Source organism: Globicephala melas, chromosome 3 (genome assembly GCF_963455315.2).
Source record: "Globicephala melas chromosome 3, mGloMel1.2, whole genome shotgun sequence".
NCBI lineage: Eukaryota > Metazoa > Chordata > Mammalia > Artiodactyla > Delphinidae > Globicephala > Globicephala melas.
The window spans coordinates 30,479,815-30,501,536 of NC_083316.1; the positions used below are offsets into that span (position 1 = coordinate 30,479,815).

At 38.4% G+C, this 21,722-nt stretch overlaps 1 protein-coding gene and 1 pseudogene across 5 annotated transcripts in view; one reads left to right on the forward strand and one right to left on the reverse strand.

Moving 5' to 3' along the window:
• The window catches only part of WDR70 (WD repeat domain 70), a 318,604-nt gene that overhangs the window by 52,597 nt on the left and 244,285 nt on the right, over window positions 1-21,722 (forward strand). For all 5 annotated transcript variants that reach the window (XM_060295722.1, XM_060295720.2, XM_070045132.1 and 2 more), the window contains 2 exons: window positions 4,166-4,225; window positions 20,587-20,720. In XM_060295722.1, coding sequence (XP_060151705.1) covers window positions 4,166-4,225; window positions 20,587-20,720 — 194 coding nt within the window. The remainder of the gene's footprint in view (window positions 1-4,165; window positions 4,226-20,586; window positions 20,721-21,722) is intronic.
• LOC115866441 (nucleotide triphosphate diphosphatase NUDT15-like) lies at window positions 4,233-20,174 on the reverse strand (annotated as a pseudogene).

Sequence of the window (21,722 nt, forward strand, 5' to 3'; positions counted from 1 at the left end):
CCAGAAAGGTAATAAATGATTTGCAAGTCTTTTGAAAAACACTACAAGGATGTATGTATAGCATATCAGATGGAATTGCTTATGTTATTCTAGATATGTTTGCTATCATTGTTCTTACTGGGGTAAACGAAAGAGCCTGGGAAATAATCCTTTGGTTGGCATTTAAAACCAAACCAAAACAAAAACTGGTATCTTTTCCTCTCTTCCATTAAGACTGTAGCTCTTGTTATGAATTTTGGTAATAAATGACTTCATTTGAAGTCTTGTAGTTTATGATGTCCCCTGGCAGGGAAATCTTGAAAATATTTTACTGTTACAGCAAATTTCACACTGAGCCATATTTCAAAAAGTCATTAGTAAAAGTTCTGGAAAAAGAACAGTCACCATCAAGTGATATGCTACCAAAAGATGGATTGCTACTATTTTAGATGATTTAGTTGTGCCAATTATATGGGCTTTTTATGAGTTATGGCCTACATGATTTCCAGTAAAACTTTGATTTTAAATTTAAACAATACTTATTTAAACATTTAATTCATTCCTAATGTAAATACTGAGCTGTTCTGTATTCTTGTAAGTTTTTTCTTTAAATGTCAGAAATTGTCTGTATATAGGCACGTTCTGCATTGAATTCAGTGAAATAATTTTCATCCTTCCTTCTGGTGACAGTGTTTTTCTTTCCTGAGTGATGAAAAAGGAGTTGGTTATGAAATGATACTATAATAGATTTTTCTTTAAGTAAAACATTTGAACTGTTCTCCTGTTTCTTTCAGGAGTACTTAGCACCTTTACATGAGTTTTTATTACTTACAAATATTGTCAACTGCAAAGGGAGCAGTGGTTTACATAATTTAATGTAGGGGTAGTCCAGAATCATTTGTTCAACTTTTAAATTATTTTGGAATTTGTGTTGGAATATTGGTATCTCCAATATTGTTGTGTGCAGGACTTTCCAAAACATATTAAACCATAGTGTGATGTCTTTGTCTTGAAATAAACTGCAAATTCTCCAGCAGTTCCTTGGGTTACTATGAGGTAAGTGTTTTTGTTCAGTGCCTCTTGGTTCCTGATCTCCTTCTTTACTGATCTGTGGTGGCAATCAACTATAGCTACTTCTCAGATGCAAATAGTTTAAGACAAAATTGCCTTTATTTCTCTATACTTGCAACTTTACATTTGCTTTTAGTCTGGGGTAGAATCATTTGGTTTTCAAAGGTTTTCACTTTTGGAAAATATGACTCTGACTCACCAGGTTCACCTGATGGATAGCACCTACCGGTTCTTCTTTATGGACATAAACATTAATGTTTGAGGTAAATTAAAAATAATCTAATGTGATTTACGAGGTAGACATTGTAAGGGCCATTAATACACTCCAAAAACTCTTGTGTCTGCCATATACCAGGTGTTTTGTGGATTGGGGACCCAGAGACGATATATATACACGGTCTTTAAGAAGCATCTCTTGAGTTTGGTTACGGAGTGGTGTGGAGGGAGACCGGTCAAAAATTACAATGTATTATGATAGGTTCTATGATAGACAAGGAGAGAGTGTCATGGAAGTGCATGGAAGGGTCATTTAACCCAGAGTTTGAAATGTTGAGAAATGCTTCCAGGAGCAGGTCACATCTGAATTGCATCTTAAAGGGTGAGTAGGAATTAGCCAAGTAAAAAGGAAGAGAAGCCTGGAAATAGACTAAGATAATATGACAAGAGAGACAGGAGGTAAGCCTTAGAATAAATGGTGGCTGTCATTTATTGAGTACCTACTTTGTGCCGAACTCTGTATTATGAGCTTTAAACCACTTACCTCACAGTAACCTAAGGGGCAGGTGCTATTATCCTGTTTGCAAATGAGGAAACTGAGAGTCATTACTCTCCTGAGGTTATGACAAGGTTAATGAGTATCAGAGCTTGATTTTAAAACCCTAGATTTTCTGGCTTTTTGTCAAGGCTGTTTCCTCCCAAGAAAGAATAATTTCAAGTTGGAGGAAATAGTTAAGTAGTTATCATGCTGATGAAAGGTCAGACGTGCAGATTAAGTTCTGAAAAGTGTCCTGGGACATTTATAGTGACTTATTTATTCATTCAAGAAATATTTACTACGAGTCCCTTAAGTACCAAGAACTGTGCTGGGTATTGGGAATTAAATGACAGGTGCCAAAGTGGTAGAGGTAGAGGGGTGGAAGAAAGTAGAGACAATGAGTGCAAACTGTAGTGTGAGGAAGCTTGATTGTAAAGGAAAAGGTAGTGGTATAGCAGTAAACCTAGGCGAAATTGGGGTGTGTGTGTGTTTTAATATGGGATGTACTTTTTTTTTAAATATAAATTTGTTTATTTATTTTTGGCTGCGTTGGGTCTTCGTTGCTGCACACGGGCTTTTCTCTAGTTGCGGCGAGTGGGGGCTACTCTTCGTTGCGTTGCATGGGCTTCTCATTGCAGTGGCTTCTCTTGTGAAGCACGGGCTCTAGGTGCGCGGGCTTCAGTAGTTGTGGCATGCAGGCTCAGAAGTTGTGACCCATGGCCTCTAGAGCACAGGCTCAGTAGTTGTGGCTCATGGGGGCTTAGTTGCTCCACAGCATGTGGGATCTTCCCAGACTAGGGATCGAACCCGTCCCCTGCACTAACAGGCAGATTCGTAACGACTGCGCCACCAGGGAAGTCCCAATATGGGACGTACTTAAATTGTTCATATTCTGAGGAGAAAGAGCCATGGTAGGGGAAAGATTTAAGATAAAATAGAAAGAACTAGTGATTGATTGGTTCATCAAGGATCCTAAAGAAAGAGGGAAGTTAGGGACCAAATTCTGTAGATTGCACGTTTTTGTTTGTTTGTTTATTTGTTTTGGGCATGCCATGTGGCTTGTGTTACATGGCTTGTGGGATCTTAGTTCTCCAACCAGAGGTTGAACTTGGGCCCTTGGCAGTGAAAGTGCAGAGTCCTAACCACTGGACCACCAGGGAATTCCCTGAACATGTTTAATTAAGTGGATTGCAAGATAATCCTAACATGAATTTGTAATGGCTGTAGAATTTTAGTATAACTACGCTGCTCTTGGATAATGGAGACTTGACTAAACAATGAAACTTCTTATTTAAAAGATCAGTGTGTGACCTCTTATGTCTGATTTATGCATCCATCTTCTTCATCCCTCAGTTATTCTGTCCATACCCTTTGTAACATAGCATGCATTATATTGAAGTAGAGTCATTGATGTTTCCCTCTTAGACCATATGCTTCTTGGGAGGAGAGAGGAGTAGAGGCTGCGTCTAACGCCACTTAGCATCTGGTATAATCTCACTTTAATAAAGCCCTGCTGAATCGATGAATCAGTGAATGACTCTGTTCCTTATTTGTACCATTTGAATATCAGTTTTTTGTTTTTTAATCTTTTATGGGTTAAAAGGTATGTATCTATCCTGTGCAAATTTTGTTGTGTGTTATAAATTAAGTACTTTAAGGTATGCCCAAGTACCAGTGAAAAGAGGACTTTAAAAATTTTCCATATAGGGAGGACCTTATGGTTTCATACAACCTAAAGAATATCTTAGGTTTATCTTTTTAGAGATTTAAGATAAATTTATTATCAGCTCAAAGTGACCAATTGTAATCTATCTAGAAGTGCAGAAATAAGATATGCTTGCACTTTAAAAAATATTTTAATTTAATTTAATTTTTATTTATTTATTTTTGGTTGCATTGGGTCTTTGTTGCTGCACGCGGGCTTTCTCTAGTTGTGGCGAGTGAGGGCTACTCTTCATTGTGGTGCGTGGGTTTCTCATTGCAGTGGCTTCTCGTTGAGGAGCACAGGCTCTAGGCGCGCGGGCTTCAGTAGTTGTGGCACATGGGCTCAGTAGTTGTGGCTCGCGGGCTCTAGAGCTCAGGCTCAGTAGTTGTGGTGCACGGGCTTAGTTGCTCCGTGGCATGTGGGATCTTCCTGGAGCAGGGCTCGAACCTGTGTCCCCTGTATTGGCAGGGGGATTCTTAACCACTGCGCCACCAGGGAAGTCCCACACTCACACTTTTTCCGTCCTATTTTTTAAAGTTTTGTGTTAAAAAGTCAGTGATGCAATTTTTAAAAATTAAATTTCCTGGGAGTGTGGTATGTAGTTCCCCCAAATATGTTATATAACTCATCAATGTCATGGAATTTTCTGTTTTCAGAATCCTGTCCAAAAGATCCCTGACTCGCATGAGATAACGCTGAAGCATGGCACTAAGACAGTAAGTTTTAAAAATTTAATTCTTTTCCCTTAATAACAGGGCTCTCATGGAAAAGTGAACTAATAAGATATATTTATATTAAGGCCAATTATACAATCAACTGGTATCACAAAGCTATAGACATTAAGGAAAACAGATTACTTTTCTGTTCAGTCAGAATAACCATTGCATTTCATTTAAAATAGGAACACTTACTGCCATTGTTATTGTTGGCTTTAAAACCTCTTTCTTTGATATAGGAACATTATAAGTGAAAGAAAGAAATGAAACTCAAATACTTTTTTTTGTTATGGTGTGGGAAAATTTTTCATTACCCTTAGCTTCATTTCTATATCAGTAAGAGGCCTGAGTTCATTTTTTAGGTGGATGTTGAGATAAGAAATGAACATAAGATAGTTACTGTATGGCTCTAAGATTATATTACTTAGATTTATGGATTATATTTTCATATTTATTTATGTTATTTAAAAATTAATAATGTAAACATTTTGAGGTATAAGATTAAATCATTTTATCTTATTGTAAAAAAAGATTTAATAATATCTTATTAAAAACTGATAGTTGAATGAATGAAACTCGCTTGTGAATGAATGAAAGAATAAAATTATCTTGCTTTCCCTTTATAATTAAGCTACCTTTTTCTAGAAGTCTGACAGGTAAAGAAGTAGGAAAATACATCCCATAATGAGGGGGAAAACATCAATCAATAGAAATAGGTCCAGAAGTAACACAAATGATAGAATTAATAGCCAAGGATTTTAAAATAGTGATAGTCTTTCCACTAAATTTTTTGCTTTTGAAAATATCATTTCCATAAAATATTTGTGTTAAATACATTGGGTTTATTATTATTTTAAATGAAGTAAACAGTGAATATTTTAAAATGTCTTAATTTTAATTTTTGCTATGGTAAATACTGACACAAATAACTCATATAAACAGACATTTTGGGGGGTTCTCAAAAGATTTTGAGTGTAAAGGGTCTTGAAACCGAAATATCAGAACTGCTGCCTTAAGAAATCATTTCCATCTAATTCTTCATATTATACCTACTTTTTATTAAATCACACTTTTGATATTTTTATTCTGAAATCAGGAAAGAATTTTACTAATTTTCATGTTTTTAAGTAAATAAGAAAAAAATTATAGACTGTAAATACTTAAAAGGAAGCTTTCCTATCATTAAGTCCAGAAATTTTTACAGCTGAGAGATAGTTCATGTTTAACACATGTTTTATTTAGATATGCATATTTTTTCAAATCAAATTTTATCTTTAAAAATATATATAATTAAAAAAATACTCCAAGTTATTTTACACATTAATAATCAGAGCTTCTAACTGTACTGTTAGGTTAACTAATTTTTTTTGCAGTCCTGCCTTTGCCCTGCATGTATTTCAACTTTTTGGAAATATGTCAGAGATTAAGAAGGTGACTGGCTGGTCTTTTTTGTTTGTTTTTAAACTAGTTATTGTAAAAATGTTTACAAATTCACAGAAGTATAGAGAATACTGAAAGGGATTCCCATATATTTATCTCTGAACCTTACCAATTGTCTACATAAGGCCACTCTTATTTCCTATATAATTTACATTTCTAGTAAACCTCCTTCTCCCCATCCCATCTACCTACCTTGTGTGATTATTTAAAAACAAATTCCAGACTTCATATGATTTCATCTGTAAATATTTCAGTATGAATCTGTAAGAGATAAGGTTGGTCTTTCTCTCTCTCTCTCCTCCTCTCCCTCTCCTTTTCTCTCTCTCATAATCAGAACATCTTTATTATGTCTAAAGTTTTATCAATAATTATTTAATATCATCTAATATCCCATTATTCATATTTCTTCAACTGTCCCATTTTTTTTTTTAAATTTTTGGCTGCGTTGGGTCTTTGTTGCTGCGTGCAGGCTTTCTCTAGTTGTGGCGAGCGGGGGCTACTCTTCGTTGTGGTGCGCCGGCTTCTCATCGCGGTGGCTTCTGTTGTTGCGGAGTATGGGCTCAGTAGTTGTGGCTCGCAGGCTCTAGAGTGCAGGTTCCGTAGTTGTGGCGCATGGGCTTAGCTGCTTCGCAACATGTGGGATCTTCCTGGACCAGGGCTCGAACCCGTGTCCCTGCATCGGCAGGTGGATTCTTAACCACTGCGCCACCAGGGAAGCCCCCATACATTTTTTTCCAGTTAGTTTGTTCAAATCAGTATCCAGATGGTATCTGACTCACTCTGAGGAGAGTCATCATTGTTTATTTGTTGTGTCTCTTAATCTATATGTTTTTCCTTTTTTTTCTCCTTGCCATTGAGGAAATATATCTGTTTTGTCAGTATACTTACCGTTGACCTGAAACAAATACACTACCAGGTATTTCTTCAGCAAAGATGGGTTTATCCGGGATCAGCAGAGAGTTACAATTTGGGGTCTGCAACCATGGTGAGCCATGCTCAAGTTCCTGCATGGCAAGGGAAGGAGAACCTTTTTATAGGGGTGAAAAGGAAATCTGGATGGCTAAACAGAGTCCATGGCCTTTCACTGGCTGATGAGTCCTTGCCAGGAGAGAAGAGGAGTCTTTATTCTTCCTATTGAGCTCTGCTGTCATTGCAGGGTTTCCGTTTCTGGTATCCCAACTCTATTTAATTGAGGTTTCTGTTTAATAATTTTTTACATTTACCCCTTTGATCACAAGATTTTTCTCTGAAAGCATCACTGATTAAATGTCAGGTTGCCTAGTTTCAGCAGCCTTTTGTCCCTCAGTGACAGGAAGGACCTTTCTTGGGTGTAGTGTCTCACATCAGAAGGAAATTACATAGATTAGAAACTTATTAAGATCACACTGGAATAACAAGGAGAGGTAGGAGGGAGAACTTTCTGGTACTTTTTATCTAAAGTCCATATGTTATCAAGATCATAGATATTGGAGATCGTCTGGAGCGTTATGTCATCATCAAAGGTTTGGTGACAAACTTCTAACGGGGGTTTCTCTGGATATCTTGCGAAAGCTGTCTTATCAGATGTCATCTGCTTCAATTCCAGGAAATCTTTACTTTCAGGTCGCCAGATGATGTGCAGGTCCAGTCAGGGTTCGGTGCTTTCTTTAGGTGTGTTATGTCACATGAATTCAAGAATCTGTTCCTTGGAGTTTGGTGGCAAAAATATTGGTTAGCAGTGCCTGATAGGGGCCTCTCCAGGGAGGTTGAAAAGAGTTTCTCTGGAGGTGTCTTTTCCAATAGATGAAATCTCCAGGTTGTAAGGTGTGATGCTTAAGGTCTAGATTCAGTTTGCTGATATTTTCTTGAGGATTTTTCTGTTTATATTCATAAGGGATATAGGTCAGTAGTTTTCTTATGGTGACTTTGGTTTTGGCATCAGGGTAATATTTACCTCATAGAACGCTGAAAGCATTTATTTCTCCTATATTTTCTGGAAGAGTTTATGAAGGATTGATTAATTATTCTTTAAATGTTTGATAGAATTTACCTTGAAGCCAAATAGATAGAGACTTTTCTTTGTGGGAAGATTTTTTTGTTTTTTATAAATTTATTTATTTATTTGGCTGCGTTGGGTCTTCGTTGCTGCGCGCGGGCTTTCTCTAGTTGCGGCGAGTGGGGGCTACTCTTCGTTGTGGTGCGTGAGCTTCTCATTGCGGTGGCTTCTCTTGTTGTGGAGCGCAGGCTCTAGGCGTGTGGGCTCAGTAGTTTTGTTACGAGGGCTTCAGTAGTTGTGGCTCATGGGCTCCAGAGCGCAGGCTCAGTAGTTGTGGCGCACGGGCTTAGTTGCTCCACGGCGTGTGGAATCTTCCTGGACCAGGGCTCAAACCTGTGTCCCCTGCACTGGCAGGTGGATTCTAAACCACTGTGCCACCGGGAAGTCCTCTGGGAAGATTTTTGATTACTAATTTAAGCCCTTATTAAAAATCTATTCAGATTTTCTTTCTTTTTTCTTCATGAGTCCATTTTGGTAGTTTGTGTCTTTCTAATAATTTGTACGGTTCATCTAAGTTATATAACTGGTTGGCAAGCAATTCATAGAATTTCCTTGTAATCCTCTTAATTTATGTTATCTTCTCTTTCCTTCCTGATTTTAGTAATTCTTTCTTTTTTTCTTGGCCAATCTAGCTAAAGTTTCTCAATTTTCTTGAAATTTTCAAAGGACTATTTTTTGGTCCCGTTGATTTTCTTTACTTTAAAAATTTCTCTTTTCTACTGAACTCTCCTCTAATCTTTATTTCCTTCCTGTTGCATGCTTTGGGTTTTGTTTCCTCTTCTTTGGTAATTTTTAAAAGTGTAAGCTTAAGTTATTGATTTGAGATCTTTCTTCCTTTCTAACATAGGTGTCATAGCCATAAATTTCCCACTAAAGCACTTCTATTTTTAAATATTGCTTAAATGAATAATTTACTTCTTTTTTTTAACATCTTTATTGGAGTATAATTGCTTTACAATGGTGTGTTAGTTTCTCCTTTATAACAAAGTGAATCAGTTATACATATACCTATGTCCCCATATCTCTTCCCTCTAGCGTCTCCCTCCCTCCCACCCTCCCTATACCATCCCTCTAGGTGGTCACAAAGCACGGAGCTGATCTCCCTGTGCTATGTAGCTGCTTCCCGCTAGCTATCTATTTTACATTTGGTAGTGTATACATGTCCATGCCACTCTCTCACTTTGTCACAGCTTACCCTTCCCCCTCCCTATATCCTCAAGTCCATTCTCTAGTAGGTCTGTGTCTTTATTCCCATCTTGCCCCTAGGTTCTTCATGACCATGTTTTTTTTTTTTTTTTAGATTCCATATATATGTGTTAGCATACGGTATTTGTTTTTCTCTTTCTGACTTACTTCACTCTGTATGACAGACTCTAGGTCCATCCACCTCACTACAAATAACTCAATTTCATTTCCTTTTATGGCTGAGTAATATTCCATTGTATATATGTGCCACATCTTCTTTATCCATTCATCTGTTGATGGACACTTAGGTTGTTTCCATGTCCTGGCTATTGTAAATAGAGCTGCAATGAACATTTTGGTACATGACTCTTTTTGAATTATGGTTTTCTCAGGGTATATGCCCAGTAGTGGGATTGCTGGGTCATATGGTAGTTCTATTTTTAGGTTCTAAGGAACCTCCACACTGTTCTCCACAGTGGCTCTATCAATTTACATTCCCACCAACAGGGCAAGAGGGTTCCCTTTTATCCACACCCTCTCCAGCATTTATTGTTTGCAGATTTTTTGATGATGGCCATTCTGACTGGTGTGAGATGATATCTCAATGTAGTTTTTTTTTTAACATCTTTATTGGGGTATAATTGCTTTACAATGGTGTGTTAGTTTCTGCTTTATAACCAAGTGAATCAGTTATACATATACATATGTTCCCATATCTCTTCCCTCTTGCGTCTCCCTCCCTCCCACCCTCCCTATCCCACCCCTCCAGGCGGTCACAAAGCACCGAGCTGATATCCCTGTGCTATGCGGCTGCTTCCCACTAGCTATCTACCTTATGTTTGGTAGTGTATATATGTCCATGCCACGCTCTCACTTTGTCACAGCTCACCCTTCCCCCTCCCCATATCCTCAAGTCCGTTCTCCAGTAGGTCTGTGTCTTTTTTCCTGTCTTACCCCTAGGTTCTTCATGACATTTTTTTTTTCTTAAATTCCCTATATATGTGTTAGCACACGGTGTTTTTCTTTCTCTTTCTGACTTACTTTGCTCTGTATGACAGACTCTAGGTCTATCCACCTCATTACAAATAGCTCAATTTCGTTTCTTTTTATGGCTGAGTAATATTCCATTGTATATGTGTGCCACATCTTCTTTATCCATTCATCCGATGATGGGCACTTAGGTTGTTTCCATCTCCGGGCTATTGTAAATGGAGCTGCAATGAACATTTTGCTACATGACTCTTTTTGAATTATGGTTTTCTCAGGGTATATGCCCTGTAGTGGGATTGCTGGGTCATATGGTAGTTCTATTTTGAGTTTTTTAAGGAACCTCCATACTGTTCTCCATAGTGGCTGTACCAATTTACATTCCCACCAACAGTGCAAGAGTGTTCCCTTTTCTCCACACCCTCTCCAGCATTTATTGTTTCTATATTTTTTGATGATGGCCATGCTGACTGGTGTGAGATGATATCTCATTGTAGTTTTGATTTGCATTTCTCTAATGATTAATGATGTTGAGCATTCTTTCATGTGTTTGTTGGCAGTCTGTATATCTTTGGCGAAATGTCTATTTAGGTCTTCTGCCCATTTTTGGATTGGGTTGTTTGGTTTTTTGATATTGAGCTGCATGAGCTGCTTGTAAATTTTGGAGATTAATCCTTTGTCAGTTGCTTCATTTGCAAATATTTTCTCCCATTCTGAGGGTTGTCTTTTTGTCTTGTTTATGGTTTCCTTTGCTTTGCAAAAGCCTTTAAGTTTCATTAGGTTCCATTTGTTTATTTTTGGTTTTATTTCCATTTCTGTAGGAGGTGGGTCAAAAAGGATCTTGCTGTGATTTAGGTCATAGAGTGTTCTGCCTTTGTTTTCCTCTAAGAGTTTGATAGTGTCTGGCCTTAGATTTAGGTCTTTAATCCATTTTGAGTTTATTTTTGTGTATGGTGTTAGGGAGTGTTCTAAATTTATACTTTTACATGCACCTATCCAGTTTTCCCAGCACTACTTATTGAAGAGGCTGTCTTTTCTCCACTGTATATTCTTGCCTTCTTTATCAAAGATAAGGTGACCATATGTGCATGGGTTTAGCTCTGGGCTTTCTATCCTGTTACATTGATCTATATTTCTGTTTTTGTGCCAGTACCATACTGTCTTGATTACTGTAGCTTTGTAGTATAGTCTGAAGGCAGGCAACCTGATTCCTCCAGCTACGTTTTTCTTTCTCAAGATTGCTTTGGGTATTCGTGGTCTTTTGTGTTTCCGTACAAATTGTGAATTTTTTTGTTCTAGTTCTGTGAAAAATGCCAGTGGTAGTTTGATAGGGATTGCATTGAGTCTGTAGATTGCTTTGGGTAGTAGAGTTATTTTCACAATGTTGATTCTTTCAATCCAAGAACATGGTATCTCTCTCCATCTATTTGTGTCATCTTTAATTTCTTCATCAGTGTCTTATAATTTTCTGCTTAGAGGTCTTTTGTCTCCTTAGGTAGCTTTATTCCTACATAATTTATTCTTTTAGTTGCAGGGGTGAATGAGAGTGTTTTCTGAATTTCACTTTCAGATTTTTCATCATTAGTGTATAGGAATGCTACAGATTTCTGTGCATTAATTTTATATCCTGCTACTTTACCAAATTCATTGATTAGCTCTAGTAGTTTTCTCGTAGCTTCTTTAGGATTCTCTATGTATAATATCATGTCATCTGCAAACAGTGACAGCTTTACTTCTTCTTTTTGAATTTGGATTCCTTTTATTTCCTTTTCTTCTCTGCTTGCTGTGGCTAAAACTTCCAAAACTATGGTGAATAATAGTGGTGAGAGTGGGCAACCTTGTCTTGTTCCTGATCTTAGAGAAAGTGCTTTCAGTTTTTCACCATTGAGGATGATGTTGGCTTTGGGTTTGTCATATATGGACTTTATTATGTTGAGGAAAGTTCTCTTTATGCCTACTTTCTGCAGGGTTTTTGTCATAAATGGGTGTTGAATTTTGTCAAAAGCTTTCTCTGCTTCGATTGAGATGATCATATGGTTTTTCTCCTTCAGTTTGTTAATATGGTGTATCACATTGATTGCTTTGCATATATTGAAGAATCCTTGCATCCCTGGGATAAACCCCACTTGATCATGGTGTATGATCCTTTTTTTTCTTTTTTTTCTTTTTTGCGGTGGGCGGGCCTCTTACTGTTGTGCCCTCTCCCTTTGCAGATCACAGGCTTTGGATGCACAGGCTCAGCACCATGGCTCACGGGCTTAGCCGCTCCGTGGCATATGGGATCTTCCTGGACGGGGGGCATGAACCCGTGTCCCCTGCATCGGCAGGCTGACTCTCAACCACTGTGCCACCAGGAAGCCTGGTGTACGATCCTTTTAATGTGCTGTTGGATTCCGTTTGCTAGTATTTTGTTGAGGATTTTTGCATCTATGTTTATCAGTGATATTGGCCTGTAGTTTTCTTACTTTGTGACATCTTTGTCTGGTTTTGGTATCAGGGTGATGGTGGCCTCGTAGAATGAGTTTGGAAGTGTTCTTCCCTCTGCTATATTTTGGAAGAGTTTGAGAAGGATAGGTGTTAGCTCTTCTCTAAATGTTTCATAGAATTCCCCTGTGAAGCCATCTGGTCCTGGGCTTTTGTTTGTTGGAGGATTTTTAATCACACTTTCATTTCAGTGCTTGTGATTGGTCTGTTCATATTTTCTATTTCTTCCTGGTTCACTCTTGGCAGGTTGTGCATTTCTAAGAATTTGTCCATTTCTTCCAGGTTGTCCATTTTATTGGCATATAGTTGCTTGTAGTAATCTCTCATGATCCTTTGTATTTCTGCAGTGTCAGTTGTTACTTCTCTTTCATTTCTATTTCTATTGATTTGAGTCTTCTCCCTTTTTTTCTTGATGAGTCTGGCCAGTGGTTTCTCAATTTTGTTTATCTTCTCAAAGAACCAGTTTTTAGTTTTATTGATCTTTGCTATCATTTCCTTCATTTCTTCTTCATTTATTTCTGATCTGATGATTTCTTCTGCTACCATTGGGGTTTTTTTATTCTTCTTTCTCTGATTGCTTTAGGTGTAAGGTTAGGTTGTTTATTTGAGATGTTTCTTGTTTCGTAAGATAAGATTGTATTGCTATAAATTTCCCTCTTAGAACTTCTTTTGCTGCATTCCATAGGTTTTGGGTCGTCGTGTCTCCATTGTCATTTGTTTCTAGGTATTTTTTGATTTCCTCTTTGATTTCTTCAGTGATCTCTTGGTTATTAAGTAGTGTATTGTTTAGCCTCCATGTGCTTGTATTTTTTACAGATATTTTCCTGTAATTGATATCTAGTCTCACTGCGTTGTGGTCGGAAAAGATACTTGATGCGATTTCAATTTTCTTAAATTTACCAAGGCTTGATTTGTGACCCAAGATATGATCTATCCTGGAGAATGTTCCGTGAGCACTTGAGAAGAATGTGTATTCTGTTGTTTTTGGATGAAATGTCCTATGAATATCAATTAAGTCCATCTTGTTTAATGTATCATTTAAAGCTTGTCTTTTCTTATTTATTTTCATTTTGCATGATCTGTGCATTGGTGAAACTGGGGTGTTAAAGTCCCCTACTATGATTGTGTTACTGTCGATTTCCCCCTTTGAAGGCTCTTAGTATTTGCCTTATGTATTGCGGTGCTGCTACCTTGGGTGCATAAATATTTACAATTGTTATATCTTCTTCTTGGATCGATCCCTTGATCATTATGTAGTGTCCTTCTTTGTCTCTTGTAATAGTCTTTATTTTAAAGTCTATTTTGTCTGATATGAGTATTGCTGCTCCAGCTTTCTTTTGATTTCCATTTGCATGGAATATCTTTTTCCATCCCCTCACTTTCAGTCTGTATGTGTCCCTAGGTCTGAAGCGGGTCTCTTGTAGACAGCATATATACGGGTCTTGTTTTTGTATCCATTCAGCCAGTCTATGTCTTTTGGTTGGAGCTTTAATCCATTTACATTTAAGGTAATTATTGATTACCTTATGTTCCTATTCCCATTTTCCTATTGATTACCTTATGTTCCTATTCCTATTTTCCTATTTATTACCTTATGTTCCTATTCCCATTTTCTTAATGGTTTTGGGTTTGTTATTGTAGGTCTTTTCCTTCTCATGTGTTTCCTGCCTAGAGAAGTTCCTTTAGCATTTGTTGTAAAGCTGGTTTGGTGGTGCTGAAGTCTCTTAGCTTTTGCTTATCTGTAAAAGTTTTAATTTCTCCATCAAATCTGAATGATATCCTTGCTGGGTAATCTTGGTTGTAGGTTTCTCTCCTTCATCACTTTCTATATGTCCTGCCACTCCCTTCTGGCTTGCAGAGTTTCTGCTGAGAGATCAGCTGTTAACCTAATGGGGATTCCCTTGTGTGTTATTTGTTGTTTTTCCCTTGCTGCTTTTAATAGTTTTTCTTTGTATTTAATTTTTGATAGTTTGATTAATATGTGTCTTGGTGTGTTTCTCCTTGGATTTATTGTCTGTGGGACTCTCTGTGCTTCCTGGACTTGATTAACTGTTTCCTTTCCCATGTTAGGGAAGTTTTCACCTCTAATCTCTTCAGATATTTTCTCAGTCCCTTTGTTTTTCTCTTCTACTTCTGGGACCCCTATAACTTGAATGTTGGTGCATTTAATATTGTCCCAGAGGTCTCTGAGTTTATCCTCAGTTCTTTTCATTTTTTTTCTTTATTCTTCTCTGCAGTAGTTATTTCCACTATTTTATCTTCCAGTTCACTTATCCGTTTTTCTGCCTCATTTATTCTGCTATTGATCCCTTCTAGAGAATTTTTAATTTCATTTATTGTGTTGTTCATCACTGTTTGCTCTTTAGTTCTTCTAGTTACTTGTTAAACATTCCTTGTGTTTTCTCCATTGTGTTTCCAATAATTTGGATCCTTTTTATTATTGTTATTGTGAATTCTTTTTCAGGTAGACTGCCTATTTCCGCTTCATTTGTTAGGTCTGGTGGGTTTTTGCCTTGCTCCTTCATCTGCTGTGTGTTTCTCTGTCTTCTCATTTTGCTTAACTTACTGTGTTTGGGGTCTCCTTTTTGCAGGCTGCAGGTTCATAGTTCCTGTTGTTTTTGGTGTCTGTCCCCAGTGGCTAAGGTTGGTTCAGTGGGTTGTGTAGGCTTCCTGGTGGAGGGGACTAGTGCCTGTGTTCTGGTGGACGAGGCTGGATCTTGTCTTTCTGGTGGGTAGGTCCACGTCTGGTGGTGTGTTTTGGGTTGTCTGTGGCCTTATTATGATTTTAGGCATCCTCTCTGCTAATGGATGGGGTTGTGTTTCTGTTTTGCTAGTTGTTTTGCATGGGGTGTCTTGCATTGTAGCTTGCTGGTCATTGAGTGGAGCTGGGTCTTGGCACTGAGAAGGAGATCTCTGGGAGATTTTAGCCTTTTGATATTATTTGGAGCTGGTAGGTCTCTTTTGGACCAGTGTCCTGAACATGGCTCTCCCACCTCAGAGGCACAGCCCTGACACCTGGCTGGAGCCTGTCCTACACACAGCTCAGAATAAAAGGGAGATAAAGAAAGAAAGAAAGAAAGAAAGAAAGAAAGAAAGAAAGAAGATAAAATAAAATAATAAAATAAAAAATAATTTTTAAGAAAAAAAGTTTTAAGTAGTTAAAAACAAACAAACAAAAAATGGACAGATAGAACCCTAGGACAAATGGTAAAAGGAAAGCTATACAGACAAAATCAGACACAGAAGCATACACATAGACAGTCACAAAAAGAGAAAAAGGGGGAAAAAATATATATCTTTGCTCCCAAAGTCCACCACCTCAATTTGGGATGATTCGTTGTCTGTTCATGTATTCCACACATGCAGGGTACATCAAGTTGATTGTGGAGATTTTATCCGCTGCTCCTGAGGCTGCTGGGAGAGATTTCCCTTTCTCTTCTTTGTTCGCACAGCTCCCGGGGTTCAGCTTTGGAGTTGGACCCGCCTCTGCGTGTAGGTCGCCTGAGGGCGTCTGTTCTTCTCTCAGACATGACAGTGTTAAAGGAACAGCTGATTTGGGGGCTCTGGCTCACTCAGGCCGTCGGGAGGGAGGGGTATGGATGTGGGGCGAGCCTGCGGCGGCAGAGGCAGGTGTGACGTTGCACCATCCTGAGGCGCGCCGTGTATTCTCCCGGGGGAGTTGTCCCTGGATGACGGGACCCTTGCAGTGGCGGGCTGCACAGGCTCCCCGGAAGGGGGGTGTGGATAGTGACCTGTGCTTGCACACAGGCTTCTTGGTGGTGGCAGCAGCAGCCTTAGTGTCCCATGCCCATCTCTGGGGTCCGCGCTGATAGCCGTGGCTGGCGCCCGTCTCTGGAACTCCTTTAAGCGGTGCTCTGATTCCCCTCTCCTCGTCCACCAGGAAACAAAGAGGCCAGAAAAATTCTCTTGTCTCTTCGGCAGCTCCAGACTTTTTCCCGGACTCCCTCCCGTCTAGCCGTGGTGCACTAACCCTTTCAGGCTGTGTTCACGCCGCCATCCCCAGTCCTCTCCCTGCGATCCGACCGAAGCCCGAGCCTCAGCTCCCAGCCCCGCCCGCCCCGGCGGGTGAGCAGACAAGCCTCTTGGGCTGGTGAGTGCCGATCGCCACCGATCCTCTGTGCGGGAATCTCTGCGCTTTGCCCTCCGCACCCCTGTGGCTGCGCTCTCCTCCGTGGCTCCGAAGGTCCCCCCTCCGACCCCCCCAGTCTCCGCCCTCAAAGCGGCTTCCTAGTGTGTGGAAACCTTTCCTCCCTTACAGCTCCCTCTCACTGGTGCCGGTCACATCCCTATTCTTTTGTCTCTGTTTCTTCTTGTTTTTTTTTGTCCTACTCAGGTACGTGGGGAATTTCTTGCCTTTTGGGAGGTCTGAGGTCTTCTGCCAGTGTTCAGTAGGTGTTCTGTAGAAGTTGTTCCACATGTAGATGTATTTCTGATGTATCATTGGGGAGGAAGGTGATCTCTGCGTCTTACTCTTCCGCCATCTTGAAGCTCCGCCAGAGCTCTGTTTTCTGTTACTCATTACCTTTCATCTCCTTTTGGTGGATCATAAATGGAGTATATAAGCAGCCACAGAGATCCTGATACTTTATTTATTTGTTTGTTTATTTATTTATTTTTAGCTGCGTTGGGTCTTCGTTGCTGTGCATGGGCGTTCTCTAGTTGCAGCAAGAGGGGGTTCCTGTTTGTTGCAGTGTGCGGGCTTCTCATTGCAGTGGCTTCTCTTGTGGATCATGGGCTCTAGGCGCATGGCCTTCAGTGGTTGTGGCACGTGGGCTCAGTAACTGTGGTTTGCTGGCTCTAGAGCACAGGCTCAGTAGCTGTGGTGCATGGGCTTAGTTGCTCTGCAGTATGTGGGATCTTCCTGGACCAGGGATAGAACCCATGTTCCCTGCATTGGCAGGTGGATTCTTAACCACTGAGCCACCAGGGAAGCCCAAGGTCCTGGTACTTCAGAATGCTAGCATTGAAGATCTCATTTTGTCACTTTGCCCTTTGCTTTCTTCTTTGCCATCTTTCTTCTGTCCTTAGATTAAAAAAAGTGAACTTTGTAGTTTATCTTGTTCTTTCCTGATAGAGGGTAATTGATCTTACATTTGTCAAACTGGATAGCTGTTTGTTTTGTATGTGTTTTTTTAATTTACAGTCCTCCTTCCTTTTTTAAAAGGGGTATTTATTAAGTGTCACATTTGTGCCAGGCACTGTGCTGGGCACAAGGATGGTCTTTGTGCACATGGAATTTACACTCTTTTTTTTCTTCTAGTTTTTAGAGTTTTTAACTCATTTACAAATAAAAAAAACGGATACATGCTAACATAAATAATTTTTGTGAAAAATTACTTTTTGAAAGCGAAAAAACCCATTAATGAGGAGAGTGATATTATTTCACAGTTTTGCAAATCTCTTTAATGTCTGTCTTAATAGAAGAGGGCTGGATTTATCATACCTGCTTTTTTGCATTCAGTCTTTTACAATATCACACATCCTGTAGCCTCTGGATAAAAGGCAAATGATGTCTTAGTATTGTAAAAATAGCTTTGATCTTGAGTACACTTGAAAGGGTCTTGTGGACCCTCCAGATCACACTTTGAGAACCACTGTTGTATTCTAATCTCCTCATTTTACATGTAAAGGCCCTGGATCTCGAGAGATTAAGCGAGAAATCCAAAATTACATGGCCTGTTCATGATAGGATACAGATCCTAGAGGTTTGTCTCTCTTCTCTTGGTTGGGATCCTCAGTCACAAACCTTGGAAATATACCCTAATGGCCTGTCCTGTTCTCTCTAGTTGTTGCCTCTAGCAAGGACTGTCACAGTATATTACTGCCCCCTACTCCCATTTTTTTAAATGAAAGAAAAGAGGAAAATCAACAAACATGATAAATTCTGCTGTAGGCTTACTGTGTTAGTATCTGAATTAGAATTTCTATTTGAACTAAAATGCTAAGGCAAATTGTATTGCACTCTATTCCATGTAAGCTGCTGATGACAGACTGCACAGTAAATATCACAGAGAGATATAGAAAGCAGATTAACCATAGTCTTACCAATTATCACATATTCTGTGTCTGAATGTAATGCAGTCACATATCCTAGGAAAATTTTCACAAGAAAAGGCTGAAAAGGTGGTGGGTATATTAAGAATTTGCAAATAAACTGGCAATCTTTTGGAACTTTTTAGATAAAATGGGAGTTTTTCTGAAATTAGATATTTTCCATTCCTTAGCCAGACCTTATTTTGTCTTTTTTTTTAAAAAAATTAAAGAATCTACTTGGCCACTTAAGAGATCATTTCCTTTGTATCCTACCAGGTGATCCAGAGAAGGATCATAGCCTTGTTCCTTTAAACAACCTAATGCCCAGAAAAGCTGGTCCACTAGAGGAAATTCTTCCCAAGGAATATACTTCCTACTTTCATTTTTTTTTAGGTTCTACATTTTTTGGTTCTAAATTATGAATCACATCCATTTCTTTTTTCATTAACATAGTGACATAATGGTAATTCTCTTCCTCAGTGAAAGAATTCACAACAGGGAAATTCCTGGCGGTCCAGTGGTTAGGACTCTGCACTTACACTGCCGGGGGGCACGGTTTTGATCCTTGGTTGGGGAACTAAGATCCTGCATGCCGCGCAGCACAGTGAAAAAATAAAAGAATTCACAACGGTGAACGTTTTTTAGGTGAAGAACTGCTTCTCCCCAGGTTTCCCTTTGGGCACATTCTTCCCAGTTTACCCTGAAGTCCAAATGACCACCAGGAAGTTGGAAACTGTAGGTTGCAAACAACACTGTCCTTTTCCCCAGGAGAACAGTGAGGATGCCTGCAGCTGGTCACCATTCCTCCCACCCTGATTCAGGGCCTCATCCCCTGTGGCTCCACACTGGTGGTCACGGGGTAGGAGCGAAATTTACACTCTTGAGGGGAGGACAGGAATAGAAGAGACAAGTCACGGATGAATTTGCAATTTCAAATTACATTGTAGGGAGATGAACACTGGTGGGGTTAGCTTTATCAGGAGGAGGGACACTTCTTATTTTAACAGGAGGGAAGAAGGGTAGACTGGGCATGGAGGCAAGTAAGTCTGTAGTTGGTGGTAGCAAGTCACTTCTTAGACTTTAAAAACTAATGTTTATTTAGTTTTATTTTCGATTGTTTTAAGACATATTGTTCAGGCATTCAAATAATAGCTCTCATTTGAATGCTTTCTTTAACCCATTTAGGGTACATATCTAATTTAAACATATAACAAGTTATTTGCTATATTTGTGTATAATTCCATTATATTCTGAAATCAGTATTCACAGGTAGTAATTGAAATGAGTGTAAGTTATTTTGTCAGTATCTGGTTTTGACTGCAGTAATTCTGTTACATTTAATTAACATTTCAAGTCTATTTGGAGGATTGATTTGTAGTGCCTTTCTTTATATAAAACTATGATCCTTTTACTGTCTCATGTATATGATAATCACATTTAATATTCCTAATGCAGTCTTTCCTTCTGAGAGGTCAGTAGATCCAGGGACTAAGTGCTTTGGCAAGAATGATAAATGTAGCTCAAGAACAGTGAGTTACACATTGGATATTTGTATGTGAATTGAACCTTGAAAAGTTCACGGGGAAAGCAAAGATTTTATGGAACCAGTATAAGTGATATTATAATGTGGTTAGTTACTTACAAATTCAGCTTTAAAAATAATTGTTTAAGGTGACTAAACAATTAGCCAAATGCACAAGATAATAATTTCTACTTTGCTGTATTTTGTTAAATAGATTTATGGTTCCTATTGGCATTACTCATTTTGGGAATTTTAGATTCATGTGTTATTCATTTAGTGATAGTCAAACAATCTTAAAAGCCTTCCTCAAAATTGTTTATTGAAAAAGCTGAATTGTTTGTAAGATTTCTACTTATATACTAAAGCAACTTAGTTTATCATATGACAGCTATTCTGAGTACATGGTAGGTAAGTTTGGATGAAGCTACTGATTAGATTAAACTAAAATATTTTCTTGTATTTCAAAGAAATAATACTCCTAATAACAAAGCCACATAATATAGAAGGTGCTTTCCATTTTCACTTTTCAGAAGTAACAGCAGTGGTGATCTATATTTACAGTGCCTGTAAGGTAAGAAGTAGGGTTAGAGAAAGGAAATGGGGTTATAATAGACAATAAGTAGCTTTTCTCCATTTTTTTTTTTTTTAAACCAGGTTTCTGCTTTGGGTCTGGATCCCTCAGGTGCCCGTTTGGTGACTGGAGGATATGACTATGATGTTAAGTTTTGGGATTTTGCTGGAATGGATGCTTCTTTTAAGGCATTTCGATCCCTTCAGCCCTGTGAATGGTATGTATTATGCAGCTTAATACCTTCATATTTGAAGACACAGTCTCTTGTTATTTGAATTCTGTTTATGATGATTTTTACCAAAATACAATAAGTTTACATGACTATGTACTACGTTCGTTATTCAGATGAAAGCGAAGTGTACCTTTTATGTTTCTTTTCTTTAGTAAATTTCCTTTAGTTTCATTAATTTATTCTTTAGTAAATTTCCTTTAGTTTCATTAATTTATGTTTTAAAGACTGCCTTTTGTTGTTATGTTTTAAAGACTGTCTTTTGTTGTTTTTTTAAAAATATTTTAATTTAGAAATCGTTACCTTGCCTAGTTTATTTTAAAACACTTCATTAAGTACTGTGTAATACTATGTGTGTGTACAACGTATGTTAAGCCAAGTGCTAGTTGGTGCTGCACTGTGCAGGTATGGTCAGCTAGCATTATATTATAAAGGACTTTACATGTTGCTACCATAAGCCACCCTCTTATTTCTACTTTTGACCATCGTTGATCTTTTAGTGTATTGGATATCAGAAATGGATTTTATTGGTGAAACTATCTTGTTAACTTGCATAACGTATGTTGGAAATGAGTTTTCAATGATGAGATTTAAAAACATTCAAGATATGTGGATTAGCTGAAATTACTCTGACTCAATTTCTTACTCTTGCATGAATGGGGTATAAATCTAGTTTTGCCTTCAACCTGAACTCTTAGGGGTTTTGTTTAATCTCCACTTGTAAACTCTGGATTTCATCAACTATATGGAGAAAGTTCCTGTCTGTGGACTGTTGAGCGTTTGCTTCCGAAAGTGAACCTTTTGTGAAAGTGGTGGTTGGAGCATCTAAATGAGATGCTGGGATTTTTCTCAAGCCTGCAGAACAGATCATATGAATTGTTTGTGCTTACTTGCCAATAAATACTACATAATAGATGTCTGTCTTATGTGGATCAGAATTGAGTCAGACCTCAAATTTCTCTGGCAGTTATATAGTTATCTAGCAAAATA